Source organism: Pipra filicauda, unplaced genomic scaffold (genome assembly GCF_003945595.2).
Source record: "Pipra filicauda isolate LSUMZ 115617 unplaced genomic scaffold, ASM394559v2 scaffold53_size3534045_pilon, whole genome shotgun sequence".
Lineage (NCBI taxonomy): Eukaryota > Metazoa > Chordata > Aves > Passeriformes > Pipridae > Pipra > Pipra filicauda.
Genome location: NW_024104687.1, coordinates 86,359 through 111,502, shown reverse-complemented (window position 1 = coordinate 111,502; position 25,144 = coordinate 86,359). Strand labels below are relative to the sequence as shown.

The following is a 25,144-nucleotide window of genomic DNA, read 5'->3' as shown; positions in this document are numbered from 1 at the left end:
GTGATGCATATTACTGTAACTCCAGCAGAGAATAACTTTTCATATTTTTAGTTTTGGTGGCAGTATCCATGTCAGTATTCAGGTGGTTAATGCTGCTGGGTCTGATAGTCCAAATTGCCAGGCAGTTTCTCTGTGTGCAGAAAACTCTTCACCGTGTATATTATTTCCACTATAAAGAACTTTTACCTGATAGTCCAGTACTTTGAGTTTATTGCATGAGGATTTATAGTAGCTGTTTTATCACTGTTGAATAGATACTTTCAAGATACATGTAAGTAATTACTAACTGTTTTAGGGGGTTTGCTTTTAATGTATACACTTGAATGTTTCTTAGTTTTTTTGCTTCCATCTCAGAGATGAACAAAACCCTGCACTGACCTCTCTCTCATGTGCACAAACTCATAGGTTCTCATTGATTTCTCTTATCTATAAGTTGCAATGCAGTGATTCATAACAAATTTATACAGAGAAAATCATGAACTAGGTGCATTTATTTATTGGTTTGATGTCACACATGATATTACTCATGAACTTAATATCACTAACCTTATTTCAGTATTTGCCATTAGCCTACCTGATTTTTGCACAAACTATATGATGACTGAGTCATGCTTAAGCAATATTGGATGAAGCCTTTTTCCTATCAAAGACATAAATGGTGATATAAGATTAGGGGGGAAAAAAATCAATCTTTTCCATTTTTTCAGGGCCAAAGGAAATCATCACAGTTGGGTTTAATAAAGGCTAAAAGGATGTCAGTGAGTAAGAGCACTTAAAGAAGAGCTACGTTGGTGTTTGTACTAAATTGCTCTGCAAAGAAGAGCTCCACGGAAAACTGAAGGCCTGCATTTTCCCTGCTTTTGACACTTCAAAGTTAAATGCAGGTTTTCTGCTGCCTTGTTTGTCTTTAACTCCTCCATTCACCTCCTGTAATTACTCTAAGAATGCCTCAGCAATTCATGGTAATTGCTAAACAGTTTGCTTTTTGCATGTCTTTTAACCTGGTTCACCATTGGGGGAAGGTGGAAGGTACGATTTTTAGTGATAGCTCAGTCAAAGAGTACTGGGCAAAATAAGGGATAGCTCCTTATTCTGGTCAGTAACGAGCCTCTGCTGGATTTTGCTGATGTCAAACGTTCTCAGTGCTCATCAGGCAGACATGCAGATGTTTAATTTCCCTACGATGAATTGTCACATTTATTTTCAGACAAATAGCTCATGATGGTGAAGTTAGACATGTGCATAACATTTGCAGTATTGTGGCCTTAGTGAATTACTGCTTTAAATAGGATCTTGGTCCAATATGTAACTCACTTCAGAATGAAATTACCATCATATTTTTTAAATTGTATTTTTTGTTTTTGCAAAATATCATGTAGAATAGAAAATAATGAGGCCCACTAGCTTGCTTTAGAAGATGACTAATAAGAAAATATCAAGATATTTATCCATAAATGTCCTTCTTCCTAAAAGTGAAACAAAGCAAACATGAAAAATGCAGCGTTTGTCTGAGATAGCTGTGTCTCCCCGTGCACAGACCACAATTCACGTGGCTGGAAAGATTAACAGCAAAAGGTCCAACGTGCCACTTCTGTTTTTTCACTGTTTTAGGGTCATTAAAAGTCTGTTTTTCCTAATGGTCCACGAAAAGCTGGTGACTATTCCAGACCTTTGTAGGAAAGCAGAGGTAGAGTCCATCGAGCCTGATGTGTCTTTCTGTGACACATTTGCTGTACAGACTTTTTCATTAATAATGCTGTTTGATTTTTAAATAGTGTGTGCCACACTTATTTTTTCAATTAATTTTTAATTAATTTTTAAATTTTAATTAATTGAAGTGGCTGAAATATGATTTACCCATTAATGGGGAATTCTGTCTCTTAAACAGTGCTGCCGGTATAGCTTGGAGAAAATCCTGTGTTGTGCTAAAGATACTTTAAATGGGTAAGACAAGATTAAAACCAGTGGAGAATAGTAAAAATCTGAGACGCTCTCAAAGCAGCTGAAGGCAGGTCCACGCTGCAGCCCTGCACTTTAATATTAATATACCTGAAATAATTGGGCTCTACAAACTTGCCTGTACTAAGATTTAGTGCTGCTTCAACATCAGACTCAGAGTGGGCTCACTCATTCTGTGCTGACTAATTTGCCATCAGAACACAGACCAGGTTTAAAGCCAGCACATACATTTTGACATTTAGTCACCAGAGAGAGTAAGAACCAATTACCTACTGGCCACTTCCAGATGCCAGTAAATGTAAGGAATCTTTTGAAGGCAAAGGTGTTCCATGTGTGTGTTTGGGGGGGGTTATTGGTTGGTTGCCTTTGGGTTTTATTGCTTTTAGTGAAGGGGAGAAGAAATGGGAAAGCGTAGGTCATGTACATCATCTGCTGAGTGGGAGAACAGTAACCACAATTCAAAAAAAAAAAAAAATCATCTTCTGGAGCTGAGGCTTTTTTTTGACTTAAAAAATGTCTTTAAAAGGTCCAGTGCTATTAGTTAGTTCCTAACTTTTCTCTCAGTGCTTTATTTTCTAATGTTTGAGCTCAAACAGTTCCTTTGGAAATGGCTGTAACTCCTCTGCCAGCAGTGGCCAGAGCTCCCTGGAGCATTCCAGGGCTGACACACAAAGCTTACAGAGATCCTTGTGATGGGGGATGAACACCTGAGGGAATTCTTAGCGTTAGAAATGGGTAATTTTATAAAATTCCTTCCGTGGAAACACAAAGAGCCCACTAGCTAGTGATTTTAGTGTCCACCCAGTGACACTCAAACAGACACAAAGGTGTACCAGTCCCAAAAAGCTGTGTACAGTGGGAATGGCTGCAGTGGCACCAGTGCCTGATCTGCCAGGTACTAATTGCATTTCAGTGGGTTATGTGTGCTCCAGCCTGCACACAATTCCAGCTGGGAGCATACAGAATGAAGAGATGTCTTAAAAATGGGGGAATTGCAAAACTGGCAATATTGAATTAAAAGAAACAAGCTGAAGAACTTATTTTCTGAATCTGCAAATATTTGTACTAGAAAAATTATGTAAGTGATCAGTCTCAAGATGATTTTAAGTGTGTGCTGATTCCTTTGCTTTGTTGATGAAAACGATTTTCAAGACAGAATGGGGAGTTCAGAGGCTTTGGTGTGAGAGGTGAGCAGTGTGAAAGGTTGACTTTTTTAGTGGATGACAGATTGGGCAAGTGAACGTCTGCTCAGCCCAGCTGTGAGTACAGAGACACCCTCGAGAGTCGTGGGGCTTTGGTGCAGAGTAAGAGCTGCAGTGCAGGAAAGCAGAATGCAATTGCTTAAAACTCTCTAAAATTCGAAGGCTCAGCCTGGTCCAGAACCCCCCTGCAAACACTTCAGTGAGCATGGGGTAGAGGTGAGGGGTGGTTTAACCATCAAAGTGGCACAGAACAGATTAAGAAACTGTGGTTAATGCGCCTAAATAATTCCCTAATACACCTGTGGAAACAGAAGACTGCTAAAACTTTCATATTTTTATATTCGCTCAGTCCTGGTTTTATTGGTGGTATCCACTTATGGGGAAAGCCCATTGTAGAGTTATTAGCTTTTTCAAATTTATTTTGGTTTTGCATTTTAAGTTTTTAATGATATTATCAAATTTCTTCTTTCAGGCAAAACAGGCAGAAGAATGTCTATTTGGTAGTTGCTTAGTTGTGACTGTAAAATGAATTGTGCAAGAATAATAATTTGGATTGCTGTTCAACAATTTTTTTATAAGCAGATATTTTTCTTTTAATTTCTTACTGAAAGTTTTATGTTTTATTCATATATTTAAATGTGTTTATAAATTAAGTAATTTTGGGAAAAAAAATCACACACCTCCCTCCACTCCCCATTCGAGTATATCTAGAACAAATACATGTTCATTCAACATATTTGTCTAATATATTTTGTCAAGATATTAAACAACATGTTTGTTGAAATTAACTGGATCAATGTAAACCTGGGAATGGGGTAAAAATACATTAAAGTTTCCAGTGGAATCTGATATTAAAGGTGGATGTTTCTTTGGTATGGAGGAAACATCACATAAAAAGAAAGAGTATATTAGTTATTGTAGAAATCTTGATGCAAATTTTAGAATAGAAACAACATTAGACTTAAGATTTAGTTTCAGTTATGGAAACAATAAAAGTCAGATTTTTATTCAAGCAGTCTTTTGTTAATTATTTGAGAAAAGTATTCCACAAATCAGTAAACTAATTTCCAAGTTTGTAAATGTGTTTCCTAGTATACGTTGGTTTCTTAAAATATGGTATTACTTCTAGGTGTGATGTATACTGATGATTTAAGTAGCCAGTGTATTATCTTTTGCATTACATTACCCTCAGCCTTTTTCTTATGAGTAATTTGTAATTAATGCCTAGTTCTAGTGGGGAGAAAATAAATATTTTAAAAAATCAGTTTTCAAGGTACAGTTAATTTGATTACAGAGCTTATGTCCTTTTCACTGTTTGTCATGCTGTATAATCTAGTTATTCTGTAAATATTAGTGTGGCTTTTGATTTTGTTTAAATCTTCTGTCAGCATGTTTTCCCATTCCTGAAGCTGCTGAAGGAAATGCAAGGTTGAGGAGATGAGGCACATGTCCAAGGCAGCCACTTCTCAGGTTTGTTCTTGGCAGGTCTCTGGCTGGTTTTTTGGTATATTTGAGTGCAGCCTGCCCAGGGAGGAGCTGGGGAATCCCAGCCTATGGAAGGAGTTTGTGAGCAGGGATGTTCCTGATCTCAGTGCAGCTGTGAGTGCCCCTGGGTATCAATGCACACACCTGAGAGTGAACAGTTTGTGATGCACAACCAGCCCAGACCTCCCTGACTGCCCGGCTGCCGGAGCAGCCCGGGAACAAGGGCGGCTCTGGAGTGCACAGGAAACTTGCTTCTCTTGCTGGTGTTGGGACATTTCCGTGTGCCTGGGAAATGAAAGTGTGTCAGCACGGGTTCCTTACTCAGGTTTACACCAGACACTTCCCGGGCAAGGTGGTTTTCTCCACTGTTTCCACAGAACACGGCAGGGGTTGTTCTGCCCCAAGGACAGGAGGGCTGGAGAAGAGTTTGGAAAAGGTTTGTGCTACTCTGGCACTGTATTTTTGGGCTTCAGGGCTGTGTCACAAGGTGAAGGAAAACATCTGCGTAGATTGAAATACTCTCAAAACATTTTTAAAAATTCCTTTTTTTTTTCTCTTAGTGTCTGGTGTTACTAAGGAGCATATCATGAATTTGGCAATACCTGTTTCCTTTCACTGTCTCCTCTGGCCTGTGCAAATAATCTAGCAATCACTTTGCTGTGCAACTCATATATAATGACTGCATTCAATAATAGGATTGAAAAAAGCAATAATGTTAAAGTCCATATTTTAAAGATATATGCCAAAAACCTTTTTTCAATAATACAAATATCTGGGTCTTCAGAACAGAATAAACTGCTTCCCAATTTTGCACTTTAATGTTTTGGGTGTTTTGACATGAAATATTCCTTCCTTTCCTCTCAGCTCGCAGGGTTGTCTGGGACAATGTAATACTTTACAGATAGATTCATAGTCATTATCTCTTCTTTTTCCTCCAAACACACTAGACTGTACCTTGCGAGAATACCAAAGTGCACTTTGGCAACTCAGATAGTTTGGATTAAAAATTAAAACCCAGATTGTTATCTATAGTACAGCACTGACATGGATTCAGTTCAGTTTTTGATACATACAGGATGTTACATGCCCTGATAGGGAATACGAAGTATTTGGAAAAACATCATTCTTTTAGTTGGTGTAAAGTCAATAAAATAAGATTTCTTATTTGTGCTCTGGTGATCAAGCTTTTCTTAGCATTTATTGAAAAGAATGTGACATGCTTACTAGATTCTAATAAAGATTTACAGTGTTAATGATTACAGATAGTTAAGCAAATATGGAATACTATTTACACAGTAAAATTAAACTGGAAAAAAAAAAAATCCTTTTTAGTCCCTGAAAATAACCAGTTTGGTTTTTAAGAAAAAGTTTTATGCTCTAGTTATCTTGCAGTGGCTTAATTTTGTGACTTTCTACTTTTGTATGCATCCAAGAGTTTTGAAAGTTTAGCTGAACGATGTTGCACTCTTAGTAAGAGGTTGTTATATGTACTTTTCTAGATGTTGCAATCTCCATATTCATTAATGGACATTATTTATTATGTCTTAGAAATGCTGAGTGGGAGTTCTGTATCTAATGTTAATTTACGTTCCAGTGATGAGAATACAGTATTACTGGTGACATTCTTACCTCTGTATTCAAAAACAATCTAACTTCATATTTACAGTTTTGGAAGCAATTAGTAAATGAGATGGCATCACATTTGTCTGTTGCCTATAAAAGGGATGTTTCTTTATCATCCCATTGTATTTGCCAATTATTTCAGACTGATAATTTAGTGAAGCATTTGAAGATGAAAACTGCATCATGTTTTGACACTCCTGTAAATATTTGGCCATTTCAATGGTATTAGCAGGCTATAAACTTCTGAACAGGCACTGCGGAGCTCTGGACTCTGGTCTGAGTATGTTTAAAAAGGTTTGGAAAAATTATTTTTCACTGCCATTCGACTGCTGGGCTTTCAGGAGGACAAGGCTGGGGTGAGGAAGGGCTGTGAGACACAACAGAATTTTCTGCTGCACTGTGTTTGCGGAGCACACGTCCAGTATTGAACTGAGAGCAGCGCTGGGTTTTGCTCTGCAGTGGCTCAGACTCTGATGCACAGAAATGAACCAGAGCCTGTCCTGGGAAATCGATGCTTATAGACTTTGTCCTGGAAAAGTTGGGCAGTCACAGCTCCACATCAAAATGTTTTATTAATTTTAAAGTGAATGGACATTTTGTATCCTCTTCTCTTGTTGTTGGAGGGTTTTTTTAAAATAATAAATGATCTTCCTTTTTTTTTCCCCCCAGGATAGTCATTCCTGTTTTGTTACATCTTAATCTCAACAAGTATTTAATCAATTTTCAGAAGGCTGCTTAACTTTCTAAAAAATGGTACATTTTCTAAAGTTCTGTGACACGGTTTAGCTCTGACTCTTCCAGTATAAATAGTTTGAATGTGTGCCTGTTGCTGACAAGGAAGTAGAAAATATCTGCTTTGTCTTGCTCTCCTTACTAAAATAACTACTAAGGTTTTCAGGAACTAGTAAAACAGAGCTATTAATTAGGTCAAATTAAAATAAGCTTGCTTTAATATGGTATAGCTAATTGGTTAGTTTTTCTCCCTTGCAGCGAGCTTCCTTGATAATAAATGTCCTTTCATTACCCACAATTTTCTTCTGACCTTCCAGTACATCTTTGGCTCTTCACATTTATTATCAAGTCTTAAATTGAGGGGGAGGCAGAAAGGCATAAAGTAGCTGTGCTGGGTTTATGAAGGTGCTTGGGTTTGTGAGTGTACTTGTTGAGGAGGACAGTGTTTGAGAGCTTGGAACAGCCTCTACCTGCCTTGCAGCCAGCCTGAGATAGTGGTATTACTTGCATTTGCCAGAAAGAAAAATCAAGGAAAATATTCATCTGGTTTGGGTTGATAAATAAAACCAGTTTACTTCGTGAGAAAGCTTGTGACTGTGCCAAAGTTAATAAAAAGTTGAGATGAACTTTGCTCGTTATGTTCAAAGGCATCTCCTTCCAAAAAACAGCTTTCCATCAGATACTGCTGAAATATTGGAAGTCTCCTTGCCATCAGTGAGTCATCCCTGTTGTAATCTGTGCTCTGTGTCCCTGCATGGGAGCCAAATGTTCCGAGATACCTTCGGAGCTCTGGTCCCAGCTGGCCCTCAGTTCTTTCATGTGGTCTCTTCCTGGGGGAGGAGGGGAGAGTGAAACGCTGGGGATCACCTCGGGGGGTTCCAGTCCTTTGCAGTAGGGAATATTTTCACTGTTAGATCATCCACTGTGGAGTTGTGCTCAAAGAAGTCCTTGGATTCAAAGGACACTCAGGAGGATGAGAATCTGTACTGACAAACTCTCTAAGAGCTTGTGGGAACATTTTTTTCCTTTTTACTGTCCAATGCTGCCCTTTCTCCATATCTGCTCATCATGCATTTTGCCATGACTGCAAGTACTAACAGTGGTTAGAAGCCACTGCCTCCTTTGTTCAGAACACTTTATGTTGCAGTACCAGCTCTCATTTGCCTTCTGACCTTCACTTCTCTGAGGCTTGTGGCTTTCTGAGGGAATCCTACCACTCTGTGCCTCTCCTTGAGTGGAGGAGAATATCCCCAGCTGTAAAAGAGAGCAGCAGAGTGGCGTGGGGTAACTCCTGTGGCAGTGTCACAGTGGCCAGGGTCCTTCAGTAGTTGGATGTTTTTCTGCTCTGCTCAAAGACTTTTGGGCAAGAGTTCTCTCATGTTGCAACCAAACTTGGAGCAATGTCTCTTCTGCAGTGATGCCAAACCAACAGGCTGTGTGTCCTGATGGGCCAACACTCTAAACATGCTGTCTTACTAATGAGCTCCAGTTCTGGGCATTGAGATCCACAATGTGACATTTCGGACAAAACTATGTATCATCATAACAGATTAATCCCTAAAGGAGTGTAATTAAATGGCCAGAACAGCATAGTGTGAAGAGGGTCCTGGGGTTTTGTTTTGGGGTTTTTTCCCTTCACCGTGGTGCCTAAGCATCCATTTCTTTTCTGAAGTTCTCTCTCTAAACAGCTTTCTACTTCAGTGGACTAACAAAAATTAGGGGGGAGAATGGTTATAATTTGCTTTTTAGCCCTTAGTAATTTTCATGTTTGTCAGTGTTCCTTAAGTGAGAGTTTACTTTCTGATCTTCATTATGGTGGTTTCTTCTCAATTCAAACACAAGGATTGGGAAATATTTTTTCAAGCTTAATCACTTAGAGCAAGACTTACAAAGGAACCATCATAGGAAAACTGAGATTTGAGTACTTGGACTCTGAGCAAAGCTCAGAAATTATGGTTTCCTCTTTGTTTGATAACTTTGCACAGCTATATTCTTGTGATTTTTGGATGTTGTTTTTGTTGTAGGTTTGCGTGCTGCCACAGCAAATTCATGTCATTTGTGGTTTTGACAGTTAAAATATTCAGCTAGTATTGTTTGAAATTGTAGTAATTCTTCATGTTGTTTCCATACAACACATGCAACATTTGTGAATTGCTAGCTTAAAGCTATATTGTATATAAATAAAGCAGAAGAGCAATTATTTTTTTTAATTTCTGTCTTCTTTCAGAGACATCCTTTTTCTTTGTTTCTTAACATTTAAGAGTCTGTTATTTAAGTTCTTTAAAATTTAATTATGCAGCAGAGTTTTTGGTGTAGATGGGATTGACATTAAAACAAGCAAACAAACAAAAACCCACCCCAAAACCCTACCACAGTTGTTTCTGTAGGCAACTATTTACTTCTTTGCATTCTAGAAAAGCCTTGAATCTGGGAACTGCAATTAAGCTCATATTGGTCTTGTTATTCTGACATACATTACTGGGTATTCACAATAGAAGTTTGAGAAAAAAGACTAGGTGACTGTGGGAAATGCAGAAAATTAGTGACAAAGCTTAGAAAGTTAATGTAAATCTGCTTTTTCAGACTCAATGCTGTTAAGTAAACTGCTGAGGAGCATAACATTTTTATTTATAAAAAGACTGAACAACAATTAGCAAAAAAATAAGATATGGTGCTTTTAAGATGATAGGAAAGGAGTGAAAGCCACGCAGCCAAGGGGAGAGCCATGTACTGACATTAAGGAATCCACTTTATCTGTGGAAAAGCCATTGTACAAAAGTAAGTAAATGAACACATCCTCCAAAGAGCAGGATCAGCTCCAGGCAGTTCAAACATCCACCACTGAACAGCCCCAGAGTAAATGCAGAGGGACAGAGAGGGCTGTCTACCTGAACTCACTAAATTGAAACCAAATATAAACTTTCCTATGGAGGCTTTCTACAGTGTCTGTCTTTCTGTTCTTGGGAATCAAAAAGGCAAATTAAATTTCTGTCCTTGAAGCTGAAACATATGAGTTCCCCTTTCAAACAGAGTAAATGTTGATGGAACGATAGTAGACAGTCATTTGAAACAGTCCAGAAGGAATGTGCTTTAGGGGGAAAAAAAGGATATTGTTGAATTCATTAAGGACTGTTTTTATTAAGAAAAAAGTTACCAAAGATCTCAGACACTGAGGTCTGTAAACAATTGACCACTACTAAGATCCGTGCAGGAGTGTGGTATGAAACTACTACAGACATTGCACCTCAGTCTGCTCTTTCTTAACAATAAGGTATTTGAGATTATGGAGTTGAAATTGTGTTTATCTTGCAATATAAGCGAGGAAGGGGTCTGCAGGAAAGGGTTTGAGACTTTGAAGACGTTTCTTAGGCTATTGCTAATTGAGATTTATTTTAAATATGCTTTAGCAATGTGTAAGTACATAATAGTTTTTCTCACTCCAAACACCTTCATGTAGACTACTGAAGAGCTGCTCATAGTACTAGGTTTTATAACACAAAGGTGATATTCAAAATGATACCTAGATTGATGGTACAGTCCTCCTTCTAATAAAACTTCTTCCCAATGAAGTGTACAATGTAGCTGTGTTTAGTTGAAGCTTTTTTAGACTGGGGCTTTTTGTGAAGATCTCCAAAGGTGCAAACTTAATGGACAGACAGTTAATCTATTAGGTAAAAATCTGCTTAATGAAGTCAATGCGTGTCCTCATGTATTTTATTTTTAATAGTAATTTGCTTTTAATAACAGCAGTTATATAATTTTATTTTAATTTTATTTAAATAGTATAATTTTATTTAAATTCTCATTAATAGCCATGATGATAATAATAGTAAAAAGAAAGCTTGCAGACAGCTTAACTGAGATGCTTTTGACTTCTTTCTCTCTAGGCAGAACTGGTGAAAGGGAATCTCCAGAGTGTGGGGCTCACGCTCCGGCTGGTGCAGTCCAAGGAGGAGGATGCAGGGCACGTTGTCATCGAAACTGTGACTCCAAACTCCCCTGCTGCAGCTGCTGACCTGCAGAGAGGAGACAGGCTTCTGGCCATAGGCAGTGAGTAACGGGGCAGCTTTTATAATGTCTTGCAAACTGGGAGGACATGTCTGTGTGCTGTTCAACCAGAGTGCCTTTCTCAACAATTACAGTCGTGCCTGGCACTCGTAGGAAAAGCTAACGTTTATGTATTTGTGGTCACTTATCTTGCATGTTTATTTACTCCTTGCTAGGTAAATCCAAAATAAACTTGAATGTACATTTGAGGAGAACAAAACCAAACCCCAAACAAACAAATAAAACCCTCCAGAACAGCCAAAACATTCACGTAACTGTGCTAGCAGGGAGTTTAACGTTTTTACCTGAGAGGTTTTACAGACCAGAGCTTAACAACTACAATGAGTTCTTGTGATTAGGTACTGCCTAAATCCCCATTGCAGTACTCCAGTGATTTAAGAGGGTCTTCAGTTGCTTTGAACAGGCAATTGATGACTGATTTACAACAAAGGAAAAGTAATTTTTACTTATTTGGGCTGTGTGCTCATCAAGAGATTTTTAGCTTGCATGTAATTTTTGAATCTTACCGTAGGCTGGAGATACATCAAATGACTGGAAGTTCTGATGAGGAAGATGGTTCAGTTGGCTCTTCAGCCTCACTGAGAATGTAGCATCATGCCTATAATTTGTCAGCTTATTGAAACTCTTTTCTTTGTTAGCCTGCTTTGTTTTAATTACAACTGTATTTAAAGATACCCACCTTTTTTGAGTCCTTTGTTAAATGTCTGCTGCTGAAAAGTCCAAACTTACAGTAAGGCAGTCGAGGTTAAAAATGTTAGCATATCAAATCAACAGTACTCCATAAGATTACAGTATTATTAGGAAACAATGAACTGGGTATTTATTATTATCTTTTCCAGCTCCTGAAGTGATACAGTTATATGAATAAAATGAAAGAATCCATCTGTTACATTTCAGTTAAGCTCTGTCATAACTGATTTTCTTTGTTAGTGAGCAACAATGTTGACTATTTTTGGTCATCTAGATTGTTACCATAATTAAAATTTAACAATTTTTGTCTTTTTTTTAATAGGTGTTAAAATCACATCAACTGTCCAAGTGTTGAAGCTCATTAGACAGGCTGGGGACAGAGTTTTAGTCTTTTATGAAAGGCCTGTTGGCTGTAATCAGCATGGTCCAGCACTGCAGGATGGATTTGGACACTTGGAAGACACTGCGTTCTTGGCACCGCCAGAAGATGACCAGGCTAGTGTAGCAACTGATGTGGATAGCAGAGATTTTGATTCCGAGTTTGAGGACTTGGCTTGTGAACCACCTGACCAAAAAGAAGATCCGCCAACAAATCCGAGTCCCAAACGCTCAGTGGTAATACTGGCTGCTAAACCTCTGGGAACTATTTCCCCCATCCTGAATCGGAAACTGCACTTGGGAAGTCACCAAACAACATCAAAACCGCAGCAAAAAGACATGGCCAGAGTGGCAACACCCAGAGGCAGTGAGAGTTCAGAGGCATCCCAGCAGTCGGGGAAACAGTCACAAGGGTCCACTAAGCCTCCTGTGCCACCTAGGCCGCAAAGTAGGCCTAGTTTTTCTCCCAGCGAAAGCCAAAATGTGTTAGAAACTGCAGGTGTATGTTCTGATAAACCAGAGAGGCCACCTCCGCCTACAAATAATGGAGAAAAGTCTACAGAGAAGGTAATTAAAAATAGTGATCAACTAGAAGACCCAGCAGTGTCAAAAGTAGTAACAACACCAAAGCAAGATCCATTAAAAGATGGACTTTCAGAAACTGCACGTAGTAGCAAAGATAGTGATGATCATCGACCGTGGGAATCACCAGAAATTCCTTATAAAATCCGGCAAGGCCGATGGCCGAGGACGAGAACATCCTCCTGTCTGTTTGAAGTAGAAGGATACCATAAGTACCTTAATGTTGCACTGTGGTGCAGAGACCCTTTCAAAGCAGGTGGTTTTATCTGCTTAGGGTATGCAAGCATAAAACTTGAAGAAATTGCTTTAGATTGTATAGCTACATCCTCAATGGAATTTGTTAGGACATTTAAACTGGCTGCTCCTACCCCGAAAGCAGCAGTCAGTAGAACAGCACTGCGGAATTTGACAACCCATAAGGGTTTCAATGAAAAATTTTGCTACGGCGATATAACTTTACAATTCAAATACTTAAAAGAAGGTGAAGTAGATGATTCAGGCGTTGTTCTGGAGAAAGAGAGGGATTGTCACCTGGAAGAAGAAGCTCGTGCACTTCAGAAAGAGGATCCTTTCTTGGGACAGGTTCTTACGGAGCACAAGCATAACTTTCAAGATACTCAGTTTCAGAATCCAACCTGGTGTGATTACTGCAAAAAGAAAGTATGGACTAAAGCAGCTTCCCAGTGCATGCTCTGTGCTTATGTTTGCCATAAAAAATGTCAAGAAAAATGTTTGACTGAGATGCCCTTTTGTGCCGGAGCTGAGAAGCGGCCCGATCGAACTGTGGGAGGTGGGAGAGCAGAAGGACAGGAGGCTCCCCCAGCCACGTCCTCTCGTGTAGATTCGGAGCCCAAGTCTGTGAACAGAACTACAGGTCTGACCAGGCATATCATCAACACGAGCACCCGCCTGCTAAACCTGCGGCAGGTCCCCAAGGCCCGCCTGGCCGAGCAGGGAGCTGAGGTGGCTGAGCCCTCGCCAAAGCACACCCCCAACACCTCTGACAACGAGAGCAGCGACACCGAGCTCAGCGGGCCCAGCAGCCCCTCGAAGCGCGCGGCGGGGACCGGGATCAAGCTGGTGCGGAAGGAGGGCGGGCTGGACGACAGCGTCTTCATCGCCGTCAAGGAGATCGGGCGCGATCTCTACAGGAGTTTGCCCACAGAGGAGCGTTTCCAGAAATTGGAGTTTATGTTGGATAAGCTGCAGAACGAGATAGACCAAGAGCTGGAAAATAACAACTCGCTCGTTAAAGAAGAAAAAGAGACGAGCGACACGAGGAAAAAAGCCTTGATTGCTGCTGCGCTGGCCAAGTCGGGGGAGAGACTGCAGGCCCTGACGCTGCTGATGATCCACTACAGGGCAGGCATCGAGGACATCGAGTCCCTGGAGAACATGCTGTCAGAGCGGCAGGCCAAGAGGGGCACTAAGGATTGCGAGGAGTGCGGTACAGCAGAGGAGATGGATGGCGAAGATGTCAGTCTGATGGAGGCTCCCACACTGACCATCATATCAGAAGAACCGGCTGAGCCACCTCAGTCAGTAGACTGATATTTACAGATTTAGTCTTTGAAGGAATGGACTAAAAGAATGCTTTGCACTTAACTCCAAACACACAAATTAAATTAAAACACTGGTGTAATGTATGTGTCCTGCTTCTCCACAGTTAATTGCTAATAATGGTTCTTCTCCAGCTACAGCACCATCATTTTGTTAAACTGGCTGGTTAGAACTACATCTTGGGGTTTATATTGGAAATTTATTTTTAATAACTTATTTTTTTCTAATTATATGACCCTACCATTTCACATCAGTGTGCGTGATTTCCTTAATGTATGACTTGCCCCCACTTCCCCTCCCCTTATTTTTGTTTTTTTTAGCTGTTGTTTTCAATGGGAAACTGGCAGGATTTTCAAAATGTTTGGTTTCCATTGAACGATGAAAGCATTATAAGCTTGTTGCATGCCTAAGCTGATGACTGACCCAGAAGTCACTGAGGGGCCAGGCTTTAAGTGTTGATCACAGTTTTATTGTATGTCTTCTCAGTAGTTGTGTATTTTTTGCCAAACATATCGTGAAAGCAAACAAAAGGTCTTCAGTTTTCATCTGTTACTAATACTGAAGTTAACATTGCATATCTTTTGTTTCCCAATTTTTTGTTAAATACAAAAACTTTCCATAGTTTGTGATTAACATGAAATATAGTAATGCTATGCTAAAAAAAATCCTCCTTAGAACCTTGGGCTATTGTATCCTGGTTGAATAATATTAGATATCAAAGTACATGCTGGTATCTCGTAATAATTGGGAATATTTTTGAGATAAGAGGCTGGTTGCCTTCCAGAAAAAAACCATATGTTTAGGTATTGTTGTATTATCTGATAACCTGATAAAGGAAAGGTGGTCTTCATAAGAGTTGGAGATTTCATTGCATTCTGTAAAAAAAATGTAAGGATGGTTTAAGTAATAGAAAAAAAAGGAATATTTTACTGCAGACTATCATTTTGGAAAGCTTAAGGTACAAAATAATAGCTCAACATGTTCTCTAAACACTTTTGAGTAGTCATATAGTGGTAAGTTGCATTCAGCTTCTCAGACAAAAGATACAGTCTGAGGACACGGATCACCTTTGTCAGCAAAATGTCCTATAGTGTATATAACATGTTTGATTTGAGTCAGTATGTGAGTCCAGTAGAGACGAGGCAGAAGTTCAGCAGCTGCTCTGGAAAAGAACTGTCTGGTCTTGTGCTATGTGTAAACTGTGGATCTTAGCATATCCTGGCTAAGGCCATTGTTCTTATTTATTTCCTGTAAACGTGTCTTTGTTTCATCTTCTGTGTATAGAGGTTTTGTACAAAATATCATCTTTATTTTAGGTACTGTGCTAGGTACTTGTATCATTATCACTGGTATCGCTGGTAGTAGAAAAAATGCCTTTGTGGGAGTGGAGTTTAAGATGGTAATTAACTCCTTTGATTTTTGAGGTCGTCTGTAATGTACCTCTCCTTTGGATTTGCTTCTCGGTTTATTCTGTGATGGGCAAAATTAAGAAGCAGTGGTTTTCACCATGGAACAGCATACCTGTGCTTCTAAAAAAAAATGGTTACTTCCATTCATGCAACTACTTGCACTTTTTTGTGAGTTCTGGGCAGTTGATACTTAGTTGATGTATGGAAAACACTATCCATGCTAAAATAGGCATGTGACACTCTGAAATTAAGCTTCAGCAAATAATCGCACAAAATCAGCGTTCCTTACTGACTAAAAGTTATTTAACCTGTACTTGCTTGAGATGCATATTAAGAGTTCCCCACTCCATTTCTCGGTGGCTTACCATTGGTGGTGATCTGCATTCAATCCCCAGCAGTGTTTGCTCTTATGGACTACTACAGAGGTTTTCAAATATATCCAAGTGCTTCATTTAAACCCTGGTGCACATGAAGGAGCTGTGAAAACAATGCAAATACTGATTTCAACAAAACATTCATGGTTTTAAATTGACTCGTGTAACACAGTGGGTAAGAAAAGCTGGATATAGTTTTCCTAAAGTGTTGCTGATGATGATGATTGTAAGAGGAAAATTAAACGCAGTGCAATATTTTTAAATATACCGAATGGGAAAAGGGCAAAATAGTTGTATCTTAGTGGTAAGAAGGAAAACATAAATTTCTGTCTGGCATTAATTACAATAAACAGTGAATCTCGAGGGGGAAATTGTAATTCTACATTCCTGATGTAATCTTTGCTTTATGCTTGACTGTAAATAGCTGAAAATAAAGAATACCACAGAAAATAAGAATATCTTGACTTAATGACATCTGAATGGGTGGCAGCTACACACATTTGCAGAAAACCTGCCTAATTTGATTTTGTTGGCTATTATTTTATCATGAGAATAAGCTTTAATAAAATAGTTTTGCTAAATTATCAACTTCTTTGCATCGTGTCAGTATTTTTTAAAGATTTCTATTGCAGTAGCTTATCGTTTAAAGCCACCACTTGAAGGAAAGATCTTTGGGAGAAAACTGCTTTTTGCATTAACCTCAAACTACTCAATTAATTTGGCTTTTATGCATTTTCTCTATTTGCATATACATTTATTTTTATTCTACACAGCTTAATAGTAGGCAGATTGCTTTCAAAATGGTGATTTCAGTTGATTCTTTGTGTAGCTAGAGAATCTTATGGAATGGTAAGGACATTTGTGGGGTTTTTTTAAGACCTCTGAGCACTGCACAAATAAGAATTTAAGGCAGCAGTGGTGATAGTGACTGCTACCAGAGTTACATCAGGGGAGAAAATTGCTTCCTCTGACTAGCTCTGTCCTTCAGAAAATGTTAATGGATGATAAACAAATCCTTACTTCTTCCTAGCTCATCTTTATCTATCAGCTTTTCCTTGTAATTCCCTACCTGTATGCTTGGGTTTTTTCCTCTCAAATTTGAAATAAAGCATTTGTGGAAGTTTACAAATACGGAGGAGGAATGTCATGAGAGAGAATGAACTAAGTGACTATCACACGTGAATTGACACAGATCAAAATATGCAAAATAGGAAAGAAGCCAAATTTTTCCAGGACAGAATGGAAATTTTTTGTATATTTTCAGCAAGTAAAATTTCTTCCTGACTGTCAGCAAAAAGTGTTTGGTTACTTATTACTCCAAAAATCCGAAACAACTGCTAAATATCTGTTTGGGTGTGGGGAAAAGTGGCACAGAGTGTGTAACCACAGGTGTCTGTGTGGCTCTGAATTCTGTCTTCCTCTGACTCCTGCAGGAGCAAGAGCAGAGGGAGTCCCACTGAACTCTGGGGTCTGCTCAGCAGATCAGGGTGAGGGGCTGCTCCCCAGGGCCCAGCAGAAACCTGGCTCCGTCTGCAGGAGAGGAATGGGACCAGTTAATCCAGCCTTTGCTCTTCTCAGAGTCGTGTTGCAGATTAATGCCAACTCCTCCTTCATTTTGATGTGCTCAAAAACACAAAACAAAGCAAGGAAGTCAGCCATTCTGTGCTTTTAAAAAATATAGGTGAGTTTCTATGTTTGAATTACTTTTATACGTGTGAATTTAAGCAATACATTGGTTAATCAGCTGGTATGTTGCTTCAGATTTAATTGGATTAACAATTGGATGTTGACCAAAAGAGTTCAATGGAGTTAAGTAAAATGACTTCCCTTGGGGCAAAGTAACATCTGAGCCCAATGTAAATAGTCATCGACCTGCACAATTGTTACTTACTCCGTGACTCAAGATGTGACAGAAGCTTGGTTTGTGCTGCACTGATGTCTGTCTGCAAACACCTCAGCTTGGAAGGAAGGATTTCCCTCTGTGACATATGTCCAAAAGAGTGCAGTTGAAAATACACCACTACAGAAACGCCGTAAGTGGATTTTTTTAAATCAGCCCCAGGCCGTATTGCTTGGCCTCTCACGCCGGTTCAGCCTCTTGGGAGCTTTCTTTGTCCCTTCACTCTTATTAAAAGAACTCCCAAACGTGTCTCCTGGTGCTGCACATCTTGGCCTTACCTATTTCCAAGCAGTTAAATCTCAGCCCAATAGGCACATGACAGACTGATTTTGGAAGTATCACGGGCACTTAAACAAGTTTGATGTGTTTATAGCCTGGAGTGAAAATACTTGTCCTGAGTTACAACTGAACAGCTCTGAGGAGTTTTTTCCCACCACCTGAAATACTTGTTGGCTTTCCCCCCTTGGTAAAACGCAATGCATAAGGCAAATTATGAGGGGGATTCTTTCTTTTTTAAATTTTTTTCCACTTTATTACAATAGGTCATGAACTTCTGTCAGATAACTTTATTTTAATGCGTTCTCAATGTGTAATTATTGACAGAGCAATACTTGAAGTTTGATCCACTATATTTCTCATATTTTCTGACCATAGTATATACGCTTTACAAAACTATATGTAAACATAGTATCTATGCTGTAGTACATAAAACATCTGCAATTACATGAAAGAAGGCACATAAAAGATTTTAATTTTACAAGTGAAATGATACACCACAGATGAGAAGGACATGGGGATTGTTTTAAAATGCTTTTTTCCCAAGTGTTTTTTCTCAGTGCAGATAGGGACTGTCTAATACTTTACCTGTATTGGACTGTGTCCCCAAATGTTGAGATTTAGATTGGCAACAAACTGGTTATTTATTCCATTTATTTTTTATTTTTTTTTTTAGCAAAGTTGATAATTTAACTCACTTTAAAAAAATAAATATATATTGAATTTCCAGCTGTGTATGCAAATGCATGTAAAAGAGTAGTTTGTTTGAACTGCTTAAGTTAGCAGCTCACTGTCAGTGCCTGCTAAGACAAAATACTGTAATACTGCAGCTTTCCTTAACAAGTCACTTAAGATGCAACTAAAATAAAGTCGAGATACATTAAAAGAGTCAAAAGATAGAAATATAAACAGGGATCCTCGTGCTGTTCTCACTCCCTCTAAGGGAAAGGAACAGTGCATACTCATACCTACTTGGTTACCAGGTGTGTGTTTGGGGGGGCTTCCTATTGCATAACTGGTTGATTAAAACTTCAATAAATACTACCAATAGTAATACACTCCTCTGTTTAACATCCTGTTTTCCCCAACATTTCATGAGTGGTTCAGAGAGAGCTCCTTATTTGAGTTGGCAAGGAAATGGTGCCTTTCATTTATTTTTATATATATATTATTACAACCTGAAGCTGATGAAAAAAGTGACAGTGCTGTCCACACTGAATTCAGCCTTCAGTTCCTCTCAACGTACTTCCAAGGGTACCACTTTAAAGGATTCAAATTAAATAGGTTTTCCTTCAGCTTTGCCTTTTTTTAGGTTTCCAATCAGATTAGAAAGAAGGCTCTTGACAGTAACATATGACTTCAAATAAAATATGAAATACTGTCAACGAGTTAACTTTAAAAACCAAATAGTTAAAATTCACGTTTATACAGATTTATACTACACATTTAATAAAAAATATAGTGTAATATTCAATAAAATTAAATACACAAAGATTAACACTATACAAATCCTCTATAAAAGCTTTTCCCCCCTTGTAAGGCGGTTAGCAGTCTGCTTGATAACCACGGGCAGTGAATAATATACCTTTGGTTTGTTTGACCATTTCACTAGTAAATGTACAGTACAACTAAAACCTATTTCTGGATGAAATGTTTCACAGGAACCACAGCATTTTGTACACCAGAATATGTTATATGGCTTTTCTGTTATTCATCGCTCTCATATTCTTCTTCTTCACCTATGGGGTAGGACTGGATGTTGTTCTGGGTGTACATTTTTGTTTTCACAGGACAGTTGTGATCCATGAGTATTGCCTGAAAGAAACCAGAGGGTGAGCATTAACATTTCTGCTTAGCATCCAGCTGAGCCTGGGGCTGATCCAGCACCCAGCCCTCGTGCTGCACCATCCAGGGATTCACCTCTTCTCCCTGGAAGCGGAACCCAAACTGATTCCAACTGGAGTAAATTGAGTCCATAGGTCCGTGGGAGGTGGGATCTTGACCCTAAAGACATCCCCAGCAAATTTCTAACCAGTATTCCAGCCCATGTATTACTGAAATACGTCTGCCTGCTCTCCAGTTCTAGTCATTTGCCCCGTTTAATCTCCATTAAAAGCAGGGTGGATGGTCAAGGGGATCCCTCCTGCCTCCAGCCAAGTCACCTGCACTGCTTTTGTCCCCGACCCCCCTTTCTGTGGGGGTCCAGAACTCCCTGACTGGGCTCTGCTGAGAGTGGTGCTCCAAATATTTTGCCTTGTCACACATGGCAAGCTAAAAGTGATTGTCATGGTGAGGGGCCAATTACAATATTACATTCTTTGGGATGAATTTTTCCTATGACTTTTGGAGCAGTTGTGTAGCATATTCGTGCTGAATGTGATTAAGTTTGGTTTTTAATTAGTGATGCAAAGAGCACGGTGCTGGGACCCTCCTTTTGACTCTCTTCAAAGGAGGTAGAAATGGCACATCAGGTCACTGCCATCAGCCACCCTGGGAGCAGGAGGAACTGGGCACTTACAGGTACCTTGGAGGTGGCAGACCCTGGAAGGTGTTGGGGCCATGGGGACAGATCCTGTCCCTTCAGGGACTGCCACGTTACAAGTGCAGCTCTTGGCAGGGACCAGGGTAAACTTCCTAGAGCCAGCAAAGAGCAGCAGCTTTTTGGTGGTGTTTTCTTTCTGTCCTCAGCCTCAGTCAATGTAAAAAAACCCAAACAAACTCAGCCTGCTCAGCCGGCAAAGGTCATGACAAGGGATTAACTGGAATCTCTGGGATTCTGCAGTCCAAATATTTGTGAAACAGACGGTCTCTGGCCTCACTTGTGCCACTATTTCAGCGAGATTCAATTTTCCACCCTCTGTGCTCCTGCCATACCAAAGTGTGAGCAGCATTTCTAGCAGGTGCTGTCCTTACCTTGCAGAGATGTGGCACTGCTTAATAAAACCATGACCATGCAAAATTACACTTTCTTTTCACCTGAATAAACAATTAACAACTACATTTTGGACCCAAGTCAGCCCTGTTCAGAAAGCCTGCTAAAGGCTGTTAGTCACAGTGTAATTTTTGACTTAGTCCTCTTAGCCCCTAATTTTAGGGACGCATCACAACACATTCACCTGATCTGAGGCTCATCCCTAAAGACCCACTGCAGGGCTGGGCAAGATGCTGGTTTGGCCAAGAATCACTCTGCTTGCACATCATACAGTGCCTGGAGAGCACTGAGTGCCTTAAAAAATTAAGGCATTGGCAACTTTATACTTAAAAAAAAAGAGAAGACCTGTGGTACAGGTTGAGTAAGAGAAGTCATCAATGGCAGGTGAACAGTTTGGAGGAAGAAGAAGGAGGAAAAAATATGATGCAAACTATACTGTAGAGGACCATGGGAAAAAATAGGTTGAGGCATGGGGAATAATTTAGTCAATTGGTCAATACAGTTCTGGCTCTTCAAGGAAAACAAAAATGCATTTTACACTGACTCCCCCAGAGCATATGCTGCTGCAGAGGAATGTCTGCTGGACCCTGTTTGTTGATAATCAAATGTGTGCCTTTGTAACCTCTAACAAATAATGAGTTTGTCTTCATACATCTTGGACATAAAAAGAAAGGAGAGTTCATTCCAAAGATGATGCATGAGGGTGAAATACACTGTGCTGGTCTTATTTTGAGGAACTAAGAGGCAAAGATGCAGAAATAAATTATCATTTGTTTCACAGAAAAAAAACAAAACGAAAGAAGCCAAGTTGTGCTTACCATTTTCTCCTCTTTGGCAGGTGGACTTCGAAGGAAAAAGCACAGGGGAGCGAAGAGGATATCCACAATCCCTATAATTGTCATGAGCCATGGGAATCCAATGGCCTTTGCAATGGCACCACCAGCAGAGGGACCTTGTATAGATAAAAACCCTTTTCTGGAGATGGCTCAGGCACAAAATTTGCAGCAGCCACTTAAACAACAGTAATTTTATATACAAAACTCCTGCTTTACAAATTGATTTGAGGAATGTAAGGACATGTTTGTACTTATAAGACTTTCCTGGCTCCATACTCCACACTCACTGAAGAAATTAGAGATGTTCCTGAGGGCACCTGAATCATGCACTCAAGGAGGCAGGGGGTCAGTGGGGAGTTGTCCCCCTCACAGACCACTGAGAGCACAGCTGTGGTGGTAGTTTTAAATGTTCAAGGACTCTTTCCTAGGAATATCTTGCATATCCTGCATATCCTGTCAGTGCCTGACAGCTTCGAGCCTCTCACAGCTAATGAAGTGAGCACGACACCGCAGCAGAGGAGGGGAGCAGATGCCAAACACAATTCCCTCTGCTTTATTTCTTCCAGGAAATAAGAACCTGTGCTCATAAAACCTGCAAATGCCCCTGGGATTCACAGCTGGCATTGCAGCAGATCTCCTGTTTCTGGCTGTGCTCTCCAGGCAGCAGAAGGGCACTCACCTATGGCAAAGCCCATGCAGAAGGGCACTCACCTATGGCAAAGCCCATGCAGAAGGGCACTCAGCTATGGCAAAGCCCATGCAGAAGGGCACTCACCTATGGCAAAGCCCATGCAGAAGGGCACTCAGCTATGGCAAAGCCCATGCAGAAGGGCACTCAGCTATGGCAAAGCCCATGCAGAAGGGCACTCACCTATGGCAAAGCCCATGCAGAAGGCGACGTCGGCGATGGCGTAGACGCTGCCATAGACGGACACGTGGCGCAGGTCCACGAGATAGCCCATGATGGGCATCATGGAGGAGTCCACCATTCCTGGGGGGGAGGGAGGAACACACCTTTCAGGAAAACACTGCCTTTGTTTTTTTCTTCTTTTAATGTCTTGGCGAACCACGTGCTGAGAAGGGATGCAAAAGCAGCTAAAAGGGTGCGTGTTCTGAAGTAGGCAAAAGATTTGTGTAAAAACAGTCTGTATTAGCTTTGTTTTTTATGGTCTTTGCTGTGTCTGAGGTCATGTATGGACATGTACACACACATACATGTGACACTTGCCAGAGGACAGGAGACGTGAGCTTGGAGCATATCCAGCACTTCCCAGCGACTGTCTGTGCAAAGGCTCCCATCCCACATTACCAGCCAAGTAGCTTTTATTTAGGGGAAAGCTTTTTGATATGAACTTACACTTAATCTAGGCCTAAAAGATTGCATTAGTCTTCAGTCAGTCAAAATTATTTATAGTGGCTTTATCATGTCTTTTGAGCCTCACCTTCACTGCTTGTAAGAAGCAGCACAGGCAGCTGACAGAAGTGCTCAGATACTGGGGATTTGTAGTTGTGCCTGAAGTTCTTTCCTGACTGCACGTCCCTCATGTGTGAAGATGCCCTAGAACATTTTCTGACCAGCCAAGGGCTGCAACCCAAGCCCCAGTGCCCACTGCAGCCTGCCTGCCTGCTCACACACATTACCTGAAGTACCTGCTCATGGGCTTGGGGGTTCCTACTTTAGGTAGAAAATTTTAAGACTTTTTTTTTCTGTGAAATGTCTGTATAATTCTTTTCCACAACAAAGAAGAATGTGGTTTTGAGGCAGTGCATGGCTTCATTTCTGAAAAGGATGTTTACATTCTTGGACAGTTGGAAAGATCTGTTTAGGTCTGGACAGACTCAGCAATCCACCTTGTCTAAAGCAGCCTGGCACAAACTCCTTAAGCACTGTCCTTTAATCCTTCTTGATCTACTTACCAGTTTGGGCCACAGCTCAGACTTCACTACTGTCACATCAGAGTGGCAACAAAACTAATTGTAACTTCACGTAAAATCATTTTTACATAATAACAGACTGCAAGAAGTAATTGTAAATTTTCTTACCAATGGCAAATCCAACTCCAAAGGTTGGTGCTATGAGCCCATAAATGTTTTTAGCAAATGGTACCTGTAAAGGAAATTTCAGGCAGCCAGTTATGTCACACTGCACATGCTAATGAGGTTAGTTTCTTTTTCTAAGATAAATTCTCCAAGTAGTTCTGGCACAGTTTATAGAGATGTGAGAGTTTGATCCTTGTTCTGAACTGTCATTTCAGACAACTGTGCCATTAAACCACTGACACACTTTCTATTATCAGCAAGAATAAACTGAGTGACAGCTCAATAAAGATTCATCCTCCTTTCAAAGCCACTTTTCTTAAAATAATTGAAGCACTGAAATTTGAAAGCACTCAAAAATCTGATCTGGAACCTATTAAGCACACATTGCATAATACCATGTCATAAAGCAGAGACTTCAGCAAAATCTCACGGGAAAAGCACATATTTGAAGATGAGCACACAAACATCCACATGCTTTGAAAGATACATGATCTTCTACTTACACATAAAATACTTATTCCCACGATTAGCATCCCCAGCAAAGCACAAAGCCACCTGTCAAAGAAGAAACATCACTCAGAGATGGGTAACAATGAGATCCTAGGCTGATCTGGAATGTCTCAAAGTCATGTCTGAAGTGCTGACTTAAACAACAAAAGTAGCAATGTGTTCAAAAAAGCAATTTTGCTACTATAGAATGAAGTTTAATGATTTCCACTATCAATAAACTGCCCTGGGAAACACTGGAAATGGTACATGAGGAGACTGGAAGATGATTAGTATTTTAAATGAAGCATACCTGCCAATTTTGTGTGCAAGTATCCCAAAAAGATTAGTCCCAATGAGATAAGAGACACTAGCTGGGAGAAAAGCAACACCTGAAAAATATGAATGAGATGTTTTATCAGCAAGGACTTTAGTGAAGTGTTAGAAGAAACTAATAAATGCCAGACACTGTAATTTTGATCTGAGTGCATCTAACAGAGCCTTTGTGCACAGCCCAGAGAATCAAATATCCGGTTTGTCTCATGAAATCCAAGGACATCAGCTGTGAAATGCAGCGGTGATGCGGTGCCTTTGAAAAGAGTTTTTCAGCAT

At 39.9% G+C, this 25,144-nt stretch overlaps 2 protein-coding genes across 2 annotated transcripts in view; one reads left to right on the top strand and one right to left on the bottom strand.

Annotated features, from left to right (window-relative positions):
* PDZD8 (PDZ domain containing 8) overlaps nucleotides 1-16,650 on the top strand; it is a 54,747-nt gene extending 38,097 nt beyond the window's left edge. Inside the window, exons 4-5 of the mRNA XM_027730479.2 lie at nucleotides 10,889-11,051; nucleotides 12,082-16,650. Of these exons, the coding sequence (XP_027586280.2) occupies nucleotides 10,889-11,051; nucleotides 12,082-14,270 (2,352 nt within the window). The 3' untranslated portion in view covers nucleotides 14,271-16,650. The remainder of the gene's footprint in view (nucleotides 1-10,888; nucleotides 11,052-12,081) is intronic.
* Nucleotides 16,651-18,513: 1,863 nt separating this feature from the next.
* Nucleotides 18,514-25,144, bottom strand: part of SLC18A2 (solute carrier family 18 member A2) — a 29,349-nt gene continuing 22,718 nt past the window's right edge. Inside the window, exons 10-15 of the mRNA XM_027731383.2 lie at nucleotides 24,846-24,924; nucleotides 24,550-24,601; nucleotides 24,050-24,113; nucleotides 22,878-22,997; nucleotides 21,989-22,122; nucleotides 18,514-20,053 (exon numbers count right to left, since the gene is read on the bottom strand). Of these exons, the coding sequence (XP_027587184.1) occupies nucleotides 19,946-20,053; nucleotides 21,989-22,122; nucleotides 22,878-22,997; nucleotides 24,050-24,113; nucleotides 24,550-24,601; nucleotides 24,846-24,924 (557 nt within the window). The 3' untranslated portion in view covers nucleotides 18,514-19,945. The remainder of the gene's footprint in view (nucleotides 20,054-21,988; nucleotides 22,123-22,877; nucleotides 22,998-24,049; nucleotides 24,114-24,549; nucleotides 24,602-24,845; nucleotides 24,925-25,144) is intronic.